The sequence below is a fragment of the Halichoerus grypus genome, chromosome 7 (assembly GCF_964656455.1).
Source record: "Halichoerus grypus chromosome 7, mHalGry1.hap1.1, whole genome shotgun sequence".
NCBI lineage: Eukaryota > Metazoa > Chordata > Mammalia > Carnivora > Phocidae > Halichoerus > Halichoerus grypus.
In genome coordinates this window covers 19,676,988-19,699,517 of record NC_135718.1, presented here as the reverse complement: position 1 = coordinate 19,699,517, position 22,530 = coordinate 19,676,988, and the positions used below count along the sequence as shown (strand labels likewise).

The 22,530-nt window shown below is 38.3% G+C and overlaps 1 protein-coding gene across 3 annotated transcripts in view; it reads left to right on the top strand.

The window, feature by feature from the left end:
- MXI1 (MAX interactor 1, dimerization protein) overlaps window positions 1–22,450 on the top strand; it is an 83,108-nt gene extending 60,658 nt beyond the window's left edge. For all 3 annotated transcript variants that reach the window (XM_036070025.2, XM_036070024.2, XM_036070026.2), the window contains 3 exons: window positions 14,531–14,645; window positions 15,265–15,436; window positions 19,882–22,450. In XM_036070025.2, coding sequence (XP_035925918.1) covers window positions 14,531–14,645; window positions 15,265–15,436; window positions 19,882–20,045 — 451 coding nt within the window. In that variant the 3' untranslated portion in view covers window positions 20,046–22,450. The remainder of the gene's footprint in view (window positions 1–14,530; window positions 14,646–15,264; window positions 15,437–19,881) is intronic.
- The last annotated feature ends 80 nt before the right edge of the window (window positions 22,451–22,530 follow it).

The window sequence follows — 22,530 nt, the reverse complement described above, 5'->3', positions numbered from 1 at the left end:
TTTTTTTTTTTTTTTTAAGATTTTATTTGCAAGAGAGAGAATGAGAGACAGAGAGCACGAGAGGGAGGAGGGTCAGAGGGAGAAGCAGACTCCCCGCTGAGCAGGGAGCCCGATGTGGGACTCGATCCCGGGACTCCAGGATCATGACCTGAGCCGAAGGCAGTCGCTTAACCAACTGAGCCACCCAGGCGCCCCGACAAGTGTACTCTTAACCCTTCACCTATTTCACTCATTCCCCCCCCTCACCACCAGTTTCTTCTGTGTATTTAAACATCTGTTTTGAAAAAATGGATTTTTTTTAAAGATTTTATTTATTTATTTGACAGAGGGAGACACAGCGAGAGAGGGAACACAAGCAGGGGGAGTGGGAGAGGGAGAAGCAGGCTTCAGGCAGAGGAGGGAGCCTGATGCGGGGCTTGATCCCAGGACTCTGGGATCACGACCTGAGCTGAAGGCAGACGCCTAACAACTGAGCCACCCAGGCGCCCCCCAAAAATGGATTTTTAAATGTTAGCTTGAGGGCATTTTCTGATTGGTGCTTTAATTTAAAATTAATTTTTTTCAGGTGGTAGGTCCTTATGGAGAAACATTTTTGGAAATGATATACTTCTATCTGTGATTTCTTATTTTAGGCGTAGCAAAGCTAGAGCTCAAACATATGTTTGAAATTGGCAGCTTTAATTTGAAAAATGGCCCTACCTTTCTTGGCAAACGAAGGTTAATTAGAGGTTTCCCAACCTTTTTGATAGAGCTTTGAGTACTTTAGTAGAGAGGGGTTAGATGCTAGTATATAGGTCCAACAGGCAGAGGTTAGGAATAAATAATTGTTTTTTTTTTTTTTTAAGATTTTATTTATTTATTTGACAAAGAGATAGAGAGCACAAGTAGGCAGAGCAGCAGGCAGAAGGAGAGGGAGAAGCAGACTCCCCACGGAGCAGGGAGCCCGATGCGGGGCTCGATCCCAGGACACCGAGAGCATGACCTGAGCCGAAGGTAGACGCTTAACGACTGAGCCACCCAGGCGCCCCAGGAATAAATAATTGTTAAGAATTATCCATCTTTTAGATGCAATTTTACTGTTTCCACTAAAGTACAATTTGACCTCTCTCTCCCACCTCCTCCACCCTTTGCACTTTTACTGGAGATAACTAAGAAATATGTTGAAAGTTAAAGTTTGGTTTAGGATTTGTTTCAAACTTCCTTGATCTTGAAAAATTTAGGATTTGTTTTGAACATCAATCTAAGATGACGAGTATCAGTCTAAGATGACTTATAAGTAATAGTCAGATGTCCATGCTAATTTCTCCTAGCAGTCTTATATACCATTAACCCGAAGATCATGTTTTCTAATTTAGAATCTTTGGTGGAAATGGGAGTTCATTTGAAGTTACTTGGTCCTGCCACTGACCAGGGACTCCTAAAGATAATTACAAACAACTGACATGCACTTATTAGGTATTGACAGTGTGCTGGGTACTAGGGATAGGATGAAAGGAGAAGTCCTAGACTCTGCTTTTGAGGATTTATAGTCTAGGTAGAAGACAAAATATATGATTATAAAGCCCCTAAAGGCAGTATATAATTAAGTGTTAAGTTGTGTATGTCCCAGATGGGAGTTGAATTAAACTCTTAGCAGCAGGGTATCATAGGCCAAAGCTAGCATAAACAGCTTAGTTATGAGTGATTATTCCTGTGACTTGCATGCTTCTCTCTAGGAGTTTGCCAAAATTGGTTTTATCACATTTTCAATATGTTTGAAAGGGCTTTCAGGAGAAAGGCTGCATCTGAGGCTTTTTTGCTCTTTTAATCATTAAAATATAGTTGTCACTTATTCTGAAGTGAAATTGAACTTCAAGCTATTAAGCATGGATAAGATAGATATGGGCCTGGGACTACATTTAAAGACTGTGATAAAGCCTTCTTTTTTTTTAAATTTAATTTTATTATATTATGTTAATCACCATACGTTGCATCATTAGTTTTTGATGTAGTGTTCCATGATTCATTGTTTGCGTGTAACACCAAGTGCTCCATGCAGAACGTGCCCTCTTTAATACCCATCACCAGGCGAACCCATCCCCCCACCCCCCTCCCCTCTAACACCCTCAGTTTGTTTCTCAGAGTCCATAGTCTCTCATGGTTCGTCTCCCCCTCCAATTTCCCCCCCTTCATTTTACCCTTTCTACTATCTTCTTTTTTTTTTTTTTTTTTTAACATATAATGTATTATTTGTTTCAGAGGTACAGGTCTGTGATCAACAGTCTTACACAATTCACAGCGCTCACCATAGCACATACCCTCCCCAGTGTCTATCACCCAGCCGCCCCATCCCTCCCACCCGCCCCCCACTCCTTCTTCATCTATAGTTGCTTTCCTGGTATGTCTCTAAGGGCAGCTAAAATGCAGTGTTGTTTTTAGTGGCTGTTTTTCTTACGGAGGGGTGTCTACTATGGTTCTCTCTCTTCTGTAGTGGCAGTGTTGGTGAATACCCAAGTGGTCTTGTGAAAAGACTTTGTGAAGAAATTTAACTGGGACAGTTCAATCTGCTATAGCTTTGGGTAAATAAGGAAAACAAAAGCCCATTTCCTTAGCTCTCCATAATCTCTTATATGTCATTTTGTTTTGGAATACTGTTGAAGATGTTAATTTTATTATAGTAAGCCCTGTATAAAGTCTTAGTAACTTTTGTGATCATGTTTTCCCCTTGTAACTTATATTTCTTCTGAGTGCTTCTCAATTTATCCTTTAATAGAGAACCCCAAATAGGATGTTTCTGTAGGAAAATTGTGCTTTTGTAAACTTTTCTCTGTACATCAACCTTAGATTACTGAGTTTTAAAAATTTCAACATAACTGCCTATCTCTGAAGTTTGCCTAAAAACTGATATAGGAGGTTGACATGGGATTTTATGCCATTACAAAAAGTCTGTTTTTCATAGCATGCTTTATTTTCTAATACTTTTATCCCAAAGTAATTAGAGCAATGTTAACCCTTTAATATAAAATTAAATGAGAATATTTGGGTTTTCTAATTTGGAAATGGAATAGCTAAATTAGAATAAGGAAGAAATCTAGAAATTAAGGAAGCATACACTAAGATTCGTTTCACCAAAAACATGATGACTAGAATTAGGAAGTATAGTCCCTTGAAGTTTAAGAGAGGGATTTTTGGATTTGAAAAATAAAATGGACAGTCCTGCTTTACACAGGGAAATCCTTATAGGGATTTATTACCCTAATAAAAAATGGAAATAAAATCAAACCACTTTAGATCAGTTCTTTAATAAAACATTGCTACTGGGCTTTAGTAAGAAGGTGTTAGGGGTATGTTTGTTTTATGTTATATATTATATATATATATATTTTTATTTGAGGGCATTTTTCTGGTCATATGTATATATGACTAGATATATGTAGTCATGGAGGACAACCGTCATAGTTTTCCTGAGCCATCTGTTGGTATTACTGACAAAAATGTACTCTTTGGTATTTGGATCATTGGTGTGACCAATTATGACATTTTTATCTAGGGTTGTAATGTCTGTATGGTTTTTCTATCTTGTTTCACTTTATTCCAGTCTGATTCACAATTATTCCTTTACAGAACAGCTTGTATTTGGCATAGCTGTAAAAAAAAAAAAAAATCCAGTCTTTTCTAAATAAGGTTCTTTTTCAATTGGAAATTTTGTCTTTGTAGTTAAAACATTTGTAAACATAACACAATTTAGACAGAGCTGAATGACTTTGCAAGACTGCTATTTTTGTAATGCAGGAGGCTTTTCCTAAAGAGCAATTTGGTGATACTGGGCTCCTAGAACTCCCTTGAAAGCAGTTGGAATTTACTGCCATATATATTGGGTCAGATGGAGGAGGAAACATGCATCTACTGGCTTGCAATGTTCAGGAAATATTGGTGTGTTTAGAAGAAAATACTGACTATGTTTTGGGTGTTATTTTTCATCACTTCAAAGGATCTTTCATATGTCTTTTGTCTCCTGAGATTAGAGACGTTGGTGATCCTAGAGATATTTCAGGACTTTCATCCTGTTACATCTCTAATGTCTGAAAGGAAATACAGCCAAGTTGGGCAAACTTATCCTCCAAATTCTACCACCTTCTTTAGTTGGACCAACAGTTTTTGTGTTCTCATTGGAATATACTTAAGTGAGCCATACAATCTGTCCTGCAGAAAAGCCTAGATTTTGATTGGCAGTGGTAAGAAACTGGAGCCTCCGCCTGGCTTCTTCTCCTTCTCAGACTCATAGAACAGTATAGATTTGCTCTGGAATCAAGATGGAATGGCCTTGTGCAGCAGTCCTTCTTGGACAGAAAGCTATACTGGGATTGGGTGAAGGCTGGAAGCATAGAAAATAACTATTAGATCTCTGATTCTTCTCTCATTTAATTTTTTCCTGGGTTTATCCAGAGGAGAGTCAAACTAAGATTTAGACAGAGATAGAAACAAGTCATAAATTTGAACCCAGTTTTTTTTACTGATAAAAGTTTATCTTTTAGAAGACTGTTGCAATTGTTTTTACTCTGTTGAATACCTTTTCCTTTTCAGAAGGGTCTTAAAAAGTAAAGTTCATATTCTACCTGCCTAAAAATGCTCAATGCCTTAACACAACACTGAAAAAATTGCTCTTTTATCAGAAGAGAAAATGTCCAGGATTGGAGCCAGGTGTTAATGCAAAGCTGCCTCCAGAAGTAACTTTCAAAAACTACACTTCATTTGGACTCTTTGTGGTCAGAAAAAAATGTGACACAGTACAATGAAAGAGAAAGATCAGAAGGGTTAGGTAACTTTGAAATAAAGATAAACCAAAACAGTAATTCTCTGTCATTGTCAGGACTGTGGCATGTTTAAAATTATATGAGTCTTATTTTTTTTTAGAGATTCTCAATTCCCAGTGAATACCTCAGGGTTATTATTATTTTTTAAAATTACACATTGGTCAATAATTGCTCTTTGTTACCCTTTTCCTGCCCCAAATTTTACTCCCCCAAAACAAAAAGCAAACAACCCTGCATTTCAGTTTCAGGGAAATTTTTCTGAAATGGGACTCTAAAAATAATCCCTGGCTAACTTGACTGAATTGGCAGTTGTCCAGCAATGCCAGACCATTTGCCCTCTGCCAATAGTAAGCATGGTCCCTACTTTTAATCATTTAGCTCCCTATTTCAGGTCACTCATATTCAGTACAAACTGTGGATATTCATCTTCCAGAGATGTGTTAATTCTTAGGCCAGAGTGTTCTTTTTCCATTTAATAAAATGTGTCTTTCCTCCTAAGTGAGTACACCCCCTTAAAATGAACTATTATACGAATCACATCTTATTAGTGGGGCCATGTTTAAAAGCATTATGCTATTTTCATTTTATACTTCTAAATGTACATTTACGTTCCAAAGTGTTCTTCAAGTGTGTTGTTTGTGCTGTTGTAGGATCATCATTTTATTAAAGATGAGGAACAATATTTCTTCATTTCCCTCTACGATCCTGGACTGTAAATTGATGTAATAAAAGAGTTGCACTGGGCTATGGGTAAGAGTGGGGCTGTGAGTATTAGACTCACACTTTTATAGAAGAATAGACTAATGCTTTTGTGCATTTTATGTATAAAACTAGGGCAGTGTCTTACAGAACGTTATCACTGTGTCTCAGATCTGACTTGCCAGCACGTAGGAAGTTTGTTTTGGTTTCAGAATGTACTTTACCCCATGGTGGCTGGCAGGGTACAATACTATTGACATCACTGTGTTTCAAATAGAAAATTAACAAGTAGCTACTGTTGTGATTGCGGATTGCCTTCCCAGTCCCTGTGGGAGAATGCTTTTTCTTTGGACAGCAACACTTCTCAGCCCCTTGGTACCATTAAATCAGCCCATGGGGGCTGCCAGAATAGGGATGAACACCAAAAAAAGATGAAGAATAGGAAAACTCTTAATAATGCAAAAATCTTTAATCAGTTTCCAAATTGATGTGAAAGATAAATAATTGTTAAAAATTCCTCTCCCACTCACAGCTAAGTTTTGACAGTAGGCCAGGTTCAGAGCCTGATCTCTCCAGAGAGGAGTATCCTTTCCCTCCACCCAAACCCCTGGAGAGTTGCCAAAGGAAAATAAGCTATTTTGTATTTAGAACAAATTGCCACTGTTTTCTCCAGTGATGTAGCCCTATTTCCCAGACTTTGAAACTTGGAATACAGAAAGTTCTTGTGTGACCAAAGAAGAAATATGGTGAATGAATGATCAAGTTTTTTTGTTTTTTTTTTTAAACCAAGTACTCATAAACAGATAAGAGAGGGGATGAGATATATGCAGGGAAGCTAAATTTAGCATAGAATGGACATCAAGTGAACAATTTCTGTTAAATCACTTTGGAAGTTGGGTTCCTTGTGGGGGTTTTCAGTGAAGAACATATGCCTCTGGAACCATATTTTATTTTATTTTATTTATTTATTTATTTTTTAAAGATTTATTTATTTATTTGACAGAGAGATAGCGAGAGCAGGAACACAAGCAGGGGGAGTGGGAGAGGGAGAAGCAGGCTTCCCGCAGAGCAGGGAGCCCGATGTGGGACTCGATCCCGGGACACCGGGATCATGACCTGAGCCGAAGGCAGACGCTTAACGACTGAGCCACCCAGGCGCCCTGGAACCATATTTTAATATTTTTTTTCAAATGTCAAGTTTTCCTTAGAGATGAATGCAGGACAGTTCAAAGAATTGTTTATGTGTTCTGCGCTATAGGCTTCAACTGATCAGCTGTCGTGTGATCTTTAAAACTGGGCAGATACTAGTTTCTTATGTTATCCGATGGGTTAAAAACTGTTTTTTTTTCTCTCTCTCTTGCATTGTAGAGTATTTCTTTTTAGACTTTCCTCTCTCATACTTGGGTTTTCTTAGATGTGTCTTTTCTATTTTTTTCTTAGTAATTGTCTTCCTGCCATTTATACTTGTTATTATTATTATTTCTTGAACAACAGCTGGAACAGAGGCCAAAGTTAATTCGGTGAAATTTTCTACTTGCTAGGATGCTTATTCATAAGGTTAGAAAGTTGAAATTGGTGACCAAAAAATTGGATTTAAAAAAATTATCTGTGAATTCCATTTGACATTGTTGTCTTAGTCCTCCATCACCGTAAGTACTTTGATAAATCAGTCTAATGGCTGCAATTCTCAGTCCTCTGCTTCACTGTTAAAAGAGATGTAGATCCTAATCAAGAGTGAGGTTGGGGATTGTCAGTTACTCTACATGGTGCCAGTCACCTTTGGTGGTAACCTCGGCTGCACACACAAATTCCCAGTGTACGGTTCTGGCATCCATAAGCAGTTCTTTCATGAATGTCGGCCTGGCATCTGAATATACTGTTTGGAGGCCCCAGTACTGTTACCTCAACTTTGGTGAGTTAGAGAGTCCCAGAAATATCCACTAGAAATTATGTTACATCCCTCCTCCCCACTGTGTGTCAGTTACTCTGTTTGTTATTGGAAAAACTGAGATGACTAAAAGTATGGATTCAGTCTTACCTAGAAAGTAACTAAAATACAGAGTGATTAGTGTGAAAATCAAGTTTTAATTTTCTGAGGAAGGGATATAGCAATGAAGGCATCATAGAAGAAACAGTAGTTTGGCTGTCGGCTGATAAATGAGTTAGATGCTCACTCAGTAGACAGTGGAAAGGAGGACATTCCAGCTAGAGAAATGGGTAAATATAAAAGCATATTTGGTTTGTGGAAGAGGTTTGCAAGGGTATGGGTAATGGGAAGTGAGGCAAGAAAGGTGGTAGGCAGAAGGCCAGATTATAGCATCTTCAAACATAAAAATCACTACTGGCATCTTTTAAAATTTTTACTGCATCTAGTTCAGTGACATAATAAGGAGCAGCTCATTGTTTACTGGTGATCATTGCTGTTGACTGAATAGCACTTCATCCTCTTCGTATCTCTGAGATGTAAAGACTAAATAAAATTTCAGCCTACATGGAATCTGTGGAGTTTGAGAAAGAATATTATCATTTTTTGTCATCATTAATTTATTGACTACACACTTCTCTCACCATCTCTTCTCCCCGACTCACTTTCCATCCCTCTCTAAACCTTTGAAAATCATAATCCCAGTTATGATTCAGAAATGATGTTCTGAATTCTAAAGCTCTATAGTGATCTGTAGTAATTTGCTCTAGTAGTTTGAACATAGATTGCTGGAGGTCTTAGGATATGGTGTAAAATAGTGCAAGATTTATTTGAAGTCATTTTTTTTTTGGCCTTAAAAGTACACTTTGCGGGGCGCCTGGGTGGCTCAGTCATTAAGTGTCTGCCTTCGGCTCAGGTCATGATCCCAGGGTCCTGGGATCGAGCCCTGCATCGGGCTCCCTGCTCCGCGGGAAGCCTGCTTCTCCCTCTCCCACTCCCCCTGCTTGTGTTCCCTCTCTCGTTGTGTCTCTCTCTGTCAAATAAATAAAATCTTTTTTAAAAAAAGTATACTTTGTATTATTTGTGCTTATTTTCATATAAACTAGTGTTTTCTTTCAAACCTTTGAGGAAAAGTATGACTTCTGGAGGCATACTACTGTATATTTAACCTTCTGGCTGTAAATACTCTCTGGCTTTCCACCCTAAGAACTACTTAGATTTTATTGAGAGACAGTGATTTTAAAAAGTCTTCCAAGAGTGAGCAATGTTTATCTCAACTTTAACTGATTTTGTTTAATTACATATCGATAAGCCCTTCAGTGCTAAAGTGGACAATGTGACTATAGAATAATTCATATTATTATAATATTACATGGTGTATATAATTTATATAATTTACCGTTTCATTATAACACTTGCTGATATTTCTCTCTGGTTATTTTACAAGATACCAATTGAATTAAAAGGAATATAATGAAAGCAACTTTTTTTTTTTTTTTTAAATGAGAAGGGAGTCCTAGCTATTCTCCTGGGTTTTTGTTTTGTTGTCCTCAAGCCCCATGACACCACAGTCAGCTCTGATGCTAGGGAAATGCCATTTACTACCATTTACCAAGTTACTACCTGACAGTTAATAGCTTATTTATTTTTTGTGAAGCAGATAATATGTAAGTTGTAAGTGAAACATGTATTTAGCACATACTATTTTACAGGAATAGCTTGTCTAAGTTTTCTTACTTCACAAACAGAATAAGCTGAACAGCAGAATATGATCATATTTGTTTTCATAAATAAGACAGATCCATGAATAGCATGATGTACTTGATATCTGGATTCATTTTGAATGTCCTTTTTCATAAAAAAAGAGATAGGCATATATTTTTTTGTGTATCTTTAGAGATTTTCAGAAGATTCTCAACACATTATATATTAGAGAAACATTGAAATAAGAATGTGTAGGATAAGCAGCTAATTGCTGATTGCTGTCATGTGCAGAAGTGTTGTGTAGGGAGTTGGGAAACCTGGCCACAAGCCACTGCAGCTTTGAAGAATGTGGCTCAAGGGAGGACTCTCAGCCATTGCGTAACATTCAGCGGAGAGGAAAGTACAAGTACGGTCCCTATCACTTGACTTGTTTTCCATTTTGATTTACTTGGCAAAGTCTTGGTATCCTGTAGTGGAGGAATGAAAGACAAGCAAGTTCCAGTGAAGGACCGTACCTCCAAGGGCATCAGCCAATGGATGGTTTGTGAGGCCAGGCAGGTGTTAAATTTCATATTGTTGTTGGGCAGAGGGATTCGAGTTTCAAGAGACGACTTGAAAAACATCATCCTATGGTACTTGCAATTTTTTTTCTGAAAGGGAATTCTTTCCTCTCTCTTCCCTCAACACTGTGTGCTGTTGTGGTTGATAGACCTATGCTTTAAAATATCACAGCTACTAGGAGGGGGCATTTTATAGCAAAATCATTTCCCCTCATGTTCTGTGATATTTCAGTTTGGCAGTAGAGTTTACAAGGTTTGAAATCAAAAGCAGCGTTGGTTCCTTCAGGGAAAAATGATCCCAATCTACCAAAATAAAAGCCAAACAGACTCTTAATTGTTCCTTTTTCCACAAGAGGCTTGCCCTTTTTGAAGGTGTGGGTTAGTTTGATAGGACCTTCTCTCCAACAAGGTTAGTCACTGGAAATCGCCTCTTCCCCTGGGTAAAATCCACTTTTAAATCTATTTTAAAACAGACCTCAAAGTGTCTTTGAAAATAAAAGCGCTTTGGCATTTCTCCATTCTCTTGCCCCCTCCCTCTCAGCAAGGAGATTCCAGTTTTCTCACAGGGCACCCCTACTGCAGTGTCTAATCCTCATGCTAAATTAGGAAAGATTTACATTTTATAGTTTTTACTGAGCTCTCCATGTGTTGTGAAAAGTTAAATAAATGCTAACCAGGGGGCTAAATTATTTTTCTCGTTTTCCATCAAGGCTAGTTCCATAAATTTCATAATGTCAGGTTTTTCTATTGGTTGTTAGTCTGGTGTTCATCGAAACATTCAGAACATCAGCCTTAACTTTCCCCAACCTTTTTTTTTTTTTTTTAATTTTAAAGATTTACTTATTTATTTTAGAGAGAGAGCACCGGTGGGCACGAGCAGGGGGAGGAGCAGAGGGAGAGGGAGAGAGAGAATCTCTCAGCAGACTGCTCACTGAATGCAGAGCCTGACACGGGGCTCGATCTCACAACCCTGAGATTATGACCTGAGCGAAACCAAGAGTTGGATGCTCAGCTGAGCCCCCAGGCACCCCCCTCACCCCCAGCCTTCTTAACCTGCTTTGACTAAAGGTGCAGGACTATGCCATTCATGAATCCTTGTTCTCTATATCAGCTCTTCTACTCCTTGGAGATTTGAAAAATACCACCTCATGCTACTTGCAAATTTTTTCTCCGTGCGTAAGGATTTTCAAATCAAACCAAGGTTGTTGGTTTTTTGTTGTTGTTTTTTTCTGTCTTGTCCTCTTTCCTTCCTCCAGTGTCTTACGGCCCATGATTTGGCAACCCCATACAGGAGGCTCCTGAGCCACCAGTCACATGAGAATGAAGGCAAGAAAGAAAGGACCAGATGGCATCAAAAGATATGCCTTTCTAGGTCGTTGGTGGTTAAGCTTGCAATCTGGTTTACCAGCAGGGAGACTGTGAGGGAAAGGGTGGAGGGCAGCACAGCACCATTGTAAGGGAAGAAGAGTTCTGCCATACAGTGTGCTTCAGTAATCTGCTGGGGAGAAGAGAGTTACACGTCAAGGTGAATGAGTTTTCTGATTAGACTTCCCAGTTTACAGTCACAGGGTATCACATTGCTCTTGGAAGGGTGAATTTACCTAAAACTGGCATAATAAGCACATGTGGAAAACTGTGTGCAGTATTTGGATGGCAGCTTTGAAAAGTGTGGCTCCCACTTGGTCAGTTTCTATCCTTCAACTGCAATTAACCTTTTGTTACTCTATTCTCCAAATGTCTGATTGTCTTACAAGTATAAAAACTGGAGGAAATGACATTTGGCTCTCACAGAGAGACCTTTCCCCACAGGAGAGCAAAGGACATCATTTACCATTCATTCTTCATACTCTTACCTATTTTAGAGGATTGTATGTATAAAACATGGAAAATGGCATCACTGGTCTTTGTGAGACATGATAACTCAGGGTATGTTTTCTTAAGCTGTAACTTGGAGCACATTTATAATTACTTGACTGAAGAAATGTTCAGTAGTGGCTAATAAAAAATATTTTAGAGGGCAGTCTGCCTTTGCTGTTCATCTAGCCATCTTACACGTTGACTCCCTTGGCCTGGGCAGATTCTGATTTGTCAGTGCTATTGCAGACCACCAGACTGCTGAACTTGGCTGATATTTCCATACAAAATTCCAACTTCGTTGTTTTCCCCTGAAAGAAAAAAGTAACTTGATTTCAATATATGAACTTGAGTCCTATACTCTTTTAATTACCTTGAAAAGCCTTGCTTTTTCATAGACAAATTCAGTATCCCTCAAGTCCAAAGTCAAGTTTCAGCTTCTCTTATAAGTTGCTTTCTCCAGTTACAATCTCCCATTTTATTCAGATTCTGTTGCCCTGGATTTCTGTATGACTCATTTCATTATGAACGAAATGAAACCAAACAATATGTTTTATTCTGTAGTCTAGATTACAAACTCTTAGAAGTTCACGTTTCTTTTTTGACTTCTACCACTCAAGCAAGTGTGTGGAATATTGCTGAATACACAAAGTCATGTAGTAAATATATATCTCAAGAAGAAGAAAGAGAAAAAAAATAGACATTTTAATATTATGTTAGTTGATTTCTACCTAGATTTTAATATGACTTAGATCTCACAAAGCAAAAAGTGACACACCCATTTTTTTCCTTGATGTAAAACTCTCGTAAGGAGTCATTCTGAAGTTCCTTAAACTCAATGTAAAAGATATTTCCTGTATATGCACTGAATTTCTGGGGTTAAGTAAATAAAATTGACAAGTTATTCTTGTGGCAACATGTTAACTTTACTTGTTAGTTGCTCTATTAACTTTTTTAGATGACTGAATTCAGAGCCCCCTTGGGAGCCTCTAGTTATTAGCAAAACAACCACCAGTCTTTCTCTCCATCCTCCAGTCACATCATACGAGTGCAGTTGTGGGGCATATCCTATAATAATTCTAATGAAGAGTTTAAAGGCACTTTCTACTATGGATTTTTTTGTTTTGTTTCTTGTTTTAGTCTGCTCAGCCAGAGCACTCAGTGATCATGTGAGTCCTCACTTGAGAGGTTTTCCAGTTAAAAATGAGAATTTTACTAAAGGTTCTATGATTTGGGGTAGCACAGCAGGAGAGCAGATGACTTTAAAATTGTTAAATCTCATTAAGGGGAATCCATTGATATACCTTTAATTTAGGGGAAAATTTAAAATTCCTTTATCTACATCAGATATGTCAGATTTCAACCTGGAGCCAACTATTAGATTTGAGTTACTGAACTCAGTAAAGAGATTTGGAATGGAAATACTAATGGACCCCTAACTATAGCTGGGGTAGTGGGTATTGGAAGAATCTTGACAGTTCATTACCAAACCTCTGACCTCACTACCCTTAATCATCCTTGCTTGTCAGTGACATAATTGGTTGCTTTTTGTCTTCTCCTGCCCCGCTTTCAAATTGCTAGCATTTGAGAATTTCACTTATTATTTCTTGTGTATTAAGACCAAGAAAGCATAGTTTGGTGGGTGAACTAGTAAAACCATTTTGGCCCTCTTTGAGAGGATGATGTGTTTTGTTCCTGGTGCAATTGAGACAGTTGCTAAATGGTCAATTATAACTCTTTAAGGAATAAGGATAACCTGTGAACACGTTTGTGGATTTTCTTTTCAGATATACTATTTATTAATTGCTGAATTATGTTATGCCTATGAAGCACAGATCCAAAGATGTGTACTAGCATTGTTTTAGTGTACAATTATGTACCCAGAACTCTCATCATGGTGATCATAGCACCTTTAGGATATAGGGAAGGTAAATCCATGAGACTGTGTGCTGAAGTTGCCCATAGGATGGGTGGATTAAAGAATGCAATAATTTTAGTAAAGAATTTTGTCAGGGTGCCTGGGTGGCTCAGTCGTTAAGCATCTGCCTTCGGCTCAGGTCATGATCCCAAGGTCCTGGGATCAAGCCCCATGTTGGACTCCCTGCTCAGCGGGGAGCCTGCTTCTCTCTCCCTCTGCCCTCCCCTGCTTGTGCTCTCTCATTCTCTCTCTCAAATAAATAAACAAAAATCTTTAAAAATTTTTGTTACCTAGCTTTTTCCCATGTGTAGAAAATTGGAGGTGGGATAATGAGAGAGGGAGGAGAGGGAGAGAAATAAAAATTTAAAACTAATGAGCTGGTACACTGAGATATTAGGAAACAGGTGTTTATGGGTTTTTGTTTCAGTGGCTGAAATTGACCACAGAGCCATATATTTTGCCTAACCCTGTCCTAGCTGATGACACAATTTTCCTGTTTCTAATGTGTTGAATCATATGAAGTTGCCATTTTTTATAAGTGAGAATTGTATATCAGAAATTTTCTGTGGTTCATCCTAATACGTAACGTGTAACACTGTAGGATGGCTACAGTTGTAGAGAGAGGTGTGTGTAAAAGATGGGAGAGGAGAAATGGAAATTCGTGAGCAATTTATACCCCGTGGGGGTACTCCAGCTGAAAACTGCTACTCTAGCCTGTGGTTCTAGGCATTCAAAATCAAATACAGTTAATTGCCCTAGTATGCTTTCCTACTTCCACATTAATACAGTTGGAGACAGTTTATGGGGTGGCTTAAAAATTAAATCAACTCTGACAGAGATTACCACTGGGGATGATGATCTGAAGTGACCGTGTCTGCAGAGTACAACAGAAATGGCAGCGACTGAAAACCAGTAGGCATGCCCGTACTTGTACATACTTTGAAACTGAAGAATTAGGGGTGTAACATGGATTGAGACTAAATAATCTGTGAATTATTATTTGTCTTAAAATGGGTTTTAGGATGTTTCTAGTGGAATATTCAGGCTGTGCTGATTTGGTTTTTGTTGTCTTTTGTAGACGAGCTCATCTGCGCCTGTGTTTAGAACGCTTAAAAGTTCTGATTCCACTAGGACCAGACTGTACCAGGCACACAACACTTGGTTTGCTTAACAAAGCCAAAGCACACATCAAGGTGAGAATTTCTTTCATATTTGTACATGATTGTCTCAGCCCTTGTTTCATTATAAGCAATGATTCCTATTCATAAACATCAGCTAGCTCACTGTGCCCTCCTTAATAACTGACCTCAAGAGGAATCTTTCTGAAAACTTATCAGCTAACCTGATGGGAGCAACGTAACCTGATTAAATTGTTTTGACAGCATGGTCATTTGAGGAGCTGGGAATACTAGGAAACTAACAATTACTCTGCTGACCGGCAGAAGGAAGGCAGTTGTGCCCTCTGGTGGAGATGACTTTATTTGGCTGTGTCCCTCAGTATTTTTCCATCGAACTACCCAGTGCAGAGCAAGTTTCTCTTTCATGGAGATAACTTTACAGACTTTGAGAATTTCATACCGTTCTAGTAGTGTAGCATTCATTACGCACACAGAAAAAAAAAGTGAAGAAAGAACTATTTTGGTGTTTAAAAATATGTTATTTATGTATGTTTTTATATACACACACACACATATATACTTGTATATTCATTCATATTTTCTCTACCAAAGAAGAAATCTTTTAAGTTGTTAGGTAAAAATGAATTTTATTGTTTGTACTGGACTGTACACAAGTATCATTTTATCATTTTAGAAACTTGAAGAAGCTGAAAGGAAGAGCCAGCACCAGCTAGAGAACTTGGAACGAGAACAGAGATTTTTAAAGCGGCGACTGGAACAGCTGCAGGGTCCTCAGGAGATGGAACGAATACGAATGGACAGCATTGGATCAACTATTTCTTCAGATCGTTCTGATTCAGAGCGAGGTAGGCAGTTTGCTTCTTCCCTAATGAAATACTAAGCATCCCTGTATCTAAATTTAGGCAGGGTAAGTTGGAAAGCACTGTATTTGCTTTCTTCTCTTTAGCCAGTACTGCACCATTCTGGATTTTGTGCAATCACAACATTGTCTAGCAATGCCTGAATGAACTATAAAACTTTTTTTCCTTATTATGTAGGTATATATTTTTAACTTTCTACTTTGAAACAATTTTTTTAAAGATTTTATTTGAGAGAGAGACAAAGATAGTGACAGAGAACGTGAGCTGTGAGGAGAAAGAGAAGCAGACTCCCCGCTGAGCAGGGAGCCCGACGCGAGGCTCAATCCCATGATCCCAGGACCCTGGGATCATGACCTGAGCCGAAGGCAGACGCATAACCAACTGAGCCACCCAGGCGCCCCTCTACTTTGAAACAATTTTAAACTTACAGAGAAGTTGTGTCTTCTGTAGAAAATTGTAGGGTTCTCATATACTCTTCACCCAGGTTTCCCTACTGTTGACATCTTTTGTAGACATAATACAATCACTGCAACCAGAAAATTAACATTCATGTAATTTTATTAATCTATAGACCTTACTCAAATTTCACCAGTTTTCCCACTAATGTCCTTTGTCTGATCTAGGATCCAGTGCAGGATCCAACATTGCATTAGATAGTTCCTCCGAATCTATGACCGTGACACTTTTGAAGAGTATTGGCCAGTTATTTTATTTTATTTTTTTTGGCCAGTTATTTTATACAGTGTCTCTCAAGTGTCTGATGTTTTCTCATTAAGTTGAGGTTATACATTTAGGGGGAAGAAATACCACAGAGTCATTTGTGCCCTTCTCAATTCATTATATTAGGAAGATACATGATGTTGATATGTTTTATAATTGGTGATGTTAATTTTTATGTCTATATTTTATTTTTTTTTAAAGATTTTATTTATTTATTTGACAGCGAGACAGCGAGAGAGGGAACACAAGCAGGGGGAGTGGGAGAGGGAGAAGCAGGCTTCCAACAGAGCTGGGAGCCTGATGTGGGGCTCAATCCCAGGACCCTGGGATCATGACCTGAGCCGAAGGCAGACGCTTAACTGACTGAGCCACCCAGGCGCCCCGATGTCTGTATTTTAAAGTACCACACACTTCATTTCTCTTTCCATCTGTCCCAGAACATTTGTCTTTGGCAGAATGAAAGACCAAGAATCAACCAAAAATTTTGTTTGAATTTTACTGATCTGTTCATCTAAAGCTCCCACCACATCAGGCCTCACAACACAGTAGAAGATCCCAGAGGTGAACTCTCATGATTTTAAGCCTTATAATTAGGGAAAATAGAGCTCACGAGATCTTGAGGTTTCTAAAACAAAAAAGGAATTGTTTGTAAAATTTGTTTTGACTTTTTATCATGGAAATTTTCAAACATACACAAAAGTAGAATAGAATATTGAATTCTCATGTACCCATCATCCAGTTTGAACAGCTGACAACATTCTGCCATTCTTGTTTCATTGATTCACCACCCCCTCATCCTCACCGTTTTTTCTGGAATGTTTTAAGTCAAATCCCAGATAACATTATCATTTTGTCCCTAAATACTTCAGTATGTATCTTTAATAAATGGGACTTAAAAAATAATCATAAGGCTATTATATCCCACAAAATTAATAAAGTCAGATAATCTTATTTAATGTCTAATACCATCAATTTCTGATAGATTTTCTCAAAGACGGCATTTTACCATTGGTGTGTTTGAATTAGAATCCAAACAGTCCATATTGCATTTGTTTGTGCCTTTTAGGATACTTTTCATCTATAATAGTTCTCACTTCCACATTTTTTTCTCCCCAGTGCCATTTATTTGTTGTAGAAACAATCATTTTGGGGCACTTGGGTGGCACAATCGGTTGAGTATCTGACTCTTGGTTTCAGCTCAGATAGTGATCTCGGGGTAGTGAGATCAGTCCCCCATGTCAGGCTCTGTGCAGAGTCTGCTTGGGATTCTCTCTCCCTCTATCCCTCTCCCCACTGTCCGCTCTCGCTCTCTCATATAAATAAATAAATCTTAAAGAAATAAAAAGGAACAGAGTCATTTTTCTTATCGAACTTCCCATGTTCTAGATTTGGCTGATTGAATCCGCATGGCATCATTTAACATATTCTTCTGTCCCTCCTATTTCCTGTAAACTGGTTGGTGGATCTAGTGGCTTGATTAAATTCAGGTTCTTTTTTTGAGGCAAGAATACTTCATAGGTGGTGCTGATACATTTATGCAAATCTCAACCTTTCACTTGATAGTTTTAGTAATCATTAATGATGGTCCCCATTATTATTTTATTAGGTATTACAAATAGTATTTTCTAATCCTGTCATTCTTTTTGCATTTATTAACTTTTTTAAATAACATTTCCTCATCAACTTTTTTGGTTACCCTGAAATCAAGTCCATATAGGGAAGATGGGATAAATGCTTTTTAAAAATTTTTGTGGTTTTTTTTTTTTTGTCAATTTTCTGAATTAATGAATCGGTGTCTTAGCAACCTCCAGAGGTAACAGAGTTTTTTTGTTTTGCTATTTGGTTTTGATTATCTTATGAACTCCTAGGTTTTCATGTTTTGAATGTGTTCCAATCCATTGTAGTCTTCTTTTTATTCTCTTTAATACTCAAATTTCCCATATTCCATAGAAACATTTCAAATTGATTTTTCATCCCTTTTAACACAACCCTAGGAGTCCTTGGGTTTGTTGTTGTTGTTTTGCTGTTTAAATTTGTTTTTATGTGGCACTCAGTTTTAGAGAACAAAAGTTTAACCAGAGGCAGCAGCAGGAACCTCAGGGACATGCTACATTTATGAATGACAGTGAGGTGTAGAAGGAATGAACCCAAATTAAGAGGCAGACCTTGATCCTAGTCTTTCTTCTGCTGGTTACTAGCTGTGTGACTTTGTCAGGTCTGCAGGCTTTAGCTGCCCTTCCTGCTGTTAACTCCTCCTTGTACCCACCCCACCTCCAAATTTGAGAAAGAGTGTGTCTTCATCATTATAGTTCTCATTTTTTTAGTAGTCCCCATGTGTTACTACCTCTTTCCCTGTTCTTATCTTGAAGCCCTCTTTCCCAGTGTTACAAGGGACTTTTAGTAATATCTCTAGTTCATTTGGCTAGTGCAGTCTTTCATTTTACTTTGTTATGATTGAGTACAGCAAGCTCTGTTGGATAGGGTGTTTTGATTCTATTTTCCAATTGTAGGTTGGATGAGTATTCTGTGATACCGGGAAACACCAAATAGCCTGTGAAGCATTATGGATGTAAAACAAATAGTTATGAATTCATAGGATTGTTTGTACAGCTTGTTTGGACAGATGCCTGCATTTTAGAAACAGATTTCTAAACCTTTTTGAAGCAACAAGTCCTTTTGAAAATTATACTCTTTGAAATAACTTACTCTGTCTTCTTGGGCTCAGCAAGAATTCACTTTTCCTAAAAGCAGTTGTGATCAGTATGAACTCTCAGAGTCAGCGCCAGATATGAAACTTCAGACTTTGAGCTTAAGAGAATTGAAGGATCTTGAGTTCGTTCTAGCTGTTATGCGAGAGAACAGTTTTTCAACTGCCTCTTGGTTTTTAAAATGTATTTTATGTAGTATTGGTGATTGTATATGTAGTATTTAACAAACTGTTGATAGCTGGTCATATGTGTTTAGCGATTTTTTTAAAAAATCATGTTTGATTTTGAAGTAAAGTTAAATACCATTACTGAAATGCCTTTACTGTAATCTTTGCTATTGATCTCACTATATAACTCAGAGGCTTTTAAGGCTCACACCCTCATTTCAAGCTATATTTGATGCAAGAAAATTAAATCAAATTGAAGACAAATCCCTCAGAGTTCACTCTATAATGACTGGCTTAGTTCCGTTACTGAATAGTCAGAGGTCTTTATGATGAATCCTCAAAGTCTGTAGAACTGTCTGTAGGATGAGACTGCCAAAGGCAAGAATAAACGGATAAATTTTCTAGTTCACCTATACTGTTGATGCTTTTTCTCCTCTTTAAGGCAAGTCTGATTAATAAACAACACTGAGAATTAGCTTCTAGTTTAATGCAAAACAGATGTTGTTAAACCACTTGGGGTTGGGATCTTTTAATATTAAGCACTAATTCCCAAATAGGCTGAGTGCTTTTGGTGGGAGGTCCAGACGGACTGGCGTCAAAGGCTTTAGTAAACTTGCTGATTGAGACCACCACTGGGTACCAGACATTCCCCTTGGCAAAATATACCCGTGTGTCTGTTCACCTTCAGTTACTCCTGGTGTCCAGAGATCACTGATAATAAGCTTGTATAATAATTATTTGACACTACAAAAACTAATCACTTTTTCTTGCGCCCTTTTCTCATTAGTTCTTGAAAGTGCAGATTACTAACGCTCTTCCTTTCGCTCTCTGGCAGAGGAGATTGAAGTGGATGTGGAAAGCACAGAGTTCTCCCATGGAGAAGTGGACAGTATCAGCACCAGCAGCATCAGTGACATTGACGACCACAGCAGCCTGCAGAGTGTCGGGAGTGACGAGGGTTACTCCAGCGCCAGTGTCAAGCTCTCGTTCACTTCCTAGAACCCAGCCTGACGTAGCAGTGCAGGGCAAAACACCCACTGGGCCAGTTCAGTCCAAACAATCTCTGAAATTGGGTTCATGATGCAGTCTCCTCTTTAAAACTAAACAAAACTATACTTGAACGAAAGGGTCAAAAGACCTCTATTTAAGCAATTACTTAGCAAAAAGTGGGGCAGAGCCTCCCCAGCAGAACAAATACTCATAATATTCGTATTTGAAAATCACAGTTTCTAATGGCAGCAGAAAACTTGGAGAAATTTTCTTGATTTAGTTGATTTGAAAGAGGACATTGGAGATTCTGTCCTCTTTTTCTTCTGTAGTTTGCTCACAATACAATGAGTAGACACATTTAAGGATGGGGTTATGAACCCTTCCTGAGTTTTATGGTCCTAAAAACAAAATCAAACCTATAGTAATGAGAAGACAAGATAATCAGGCATTAACTTGGATAGCTGAACAGCTATTAAAACTCAGCCTGGGACAGCTTATCATGAAGCCTGTGGATGATCAATTCTTGAAAGAAAAAAAAAAAAAAGCTCATTTCATGCTCTGCAAAAGGAGAGACTCCCATGAAGCCTTTTGAAAGGGATCATCATGCAGCTCAGCTTTCTGTTGGATTCCATGCTAAGCAAGCTAACCTTATCCTGCATTGTTAGCAGTAGGGCACCCAACCGCCAGCTCGACAGTCAGCTGCCCTTAGGCCCTTGGGCAGCATGGGGCAGTGTGTGTCTAATAGCCTCTACCACACAGGGCCTAGGAATTCGGATTGAGGGGCCAGAAGGAAAAAGCTCTCCATGCCTCTGTGTCTGCGTGGGCCAGAAGAATTGTGCACGCAGATTAGCAGGCCAAGGTCTGAGCCACGGCAGCATTTTTATTTCAGATTTTGATAACTGTTTGTATGTGTTGAAAACCAAAATGACATCTTTTTAAAGCTTGTCCATAAAAAAACATAGATGTCTTTTATAGTGGAAAAACACATGGGAAAAAAATCATCTATTTTGATGCAGCATTTGATAATGATAAAACACCTCACACCTCACTCTTTATAGTGCACAAAATGAATGAGGTCTGGGCTAGGTAGAAAAAGGGTCAATGCTGTTTTTATTTTCTTTTAGAATCATTACCTTTTACCAGCTTTTAACCATCTGATATCTATAGTAGACACACTATAATACTTAACATAGTTAAGTTCGGCACTTGTCTCGTTTTATTGTGAAGATCTGCGTCCATTCTCCTACAGGCAGTCTCTCTCCTTCCTCACAGTCCCACTGTGCAGGTGCTATTGTTGCTCTTATACCAATATTTCCAGAAATGTTTTAAGTGAAATTTCTTTTCTAGCCTGCACTTTGACGTCATGTGTTCCCTTTGTCTTTCAAAATCCAAGGTGTTCTCCACTCCCCACCCCCTACCCCCCTTTACCCCAGGAAGCCTTCTTGGACCCCTTACCCCTGGCTCTTTGGACTTTGTATACTTTGAATAATTTAACTACCCTTAATTACTTAAAAAAAAAAAAAGCTTTATGATTTTCATAACTTATTGCTGATTTTAATGGGTTGTTAATTTCAGTCCTGTAGTTTTATTTTGTTTAGATAGGGCTGGCCAAGGAAAAAGAAAATAAAGACAACCATATTTAGCAGTGCAGTTGAGTTGTGTGTGTAATGTTAGACTATCCTTTGTAAGTAGCACTTTAACAGCTTTCACTGCTTCTATGTATGAAGTGTACCATCTTGGTCCCACACAAGGCCTCAGCATATACTTACTTGTTTTTGTGCTCTTCCTGTGCCTCCAGAAATATTTTATCCTTGATTGTGCTATGTTTGAGTGGAAGAAATTCTTTGAAGTAGATGTGTGAAAAACTGCATGCCTTTAGAAGCCCATTATTAGAACTTGCTACTTCAGGTGCTGGGGACTTAATGAAAAACATGATAAATTCATTTCTCTGGCCCAGGTAAATTATTTCTGGTTTCACTTATAATTACTCCTGGCTGGGTCAAAATGTTGCTCTATGTATTTGCTTACTTTTGACTTTCCCAAGGGAGACAGTTTAAAGACTCTGCTAACTACCATGGAAAGTAAGTGGAAGCAAGGATTAAGCTTCCATTTTGTTATTCCCATGGCATTCACTTGCATCACTTGCCTAGGGCTGAAATTTCGGACTTCATTCAGGAGAACTTGAGGTGCTGCCGTTTTGTTGTTTAGGTACAGGCTGGTGGGCTGGGAAGCCTTTGTCACAAATCTATAGTACTATTTCAACTGCCCTCTAAATTACTCCTTCCCTGGGTTTGTTTTCCTTGTGGGAGGGGAGTGGATTGTATGATGAGTAAGAAGTATTAATTTTTTAAAAGACAAATCGACTTTGAAGATATAAAAGTTAATTGCAAGAAATAAAAATTGTGAATGAAGAATACCCGAGTGCTTTTTGTACCACCCTTCTCTATGAAGGAAGAAATAAGAATGAGCATCCACACCTTGAGAAGCAACTATG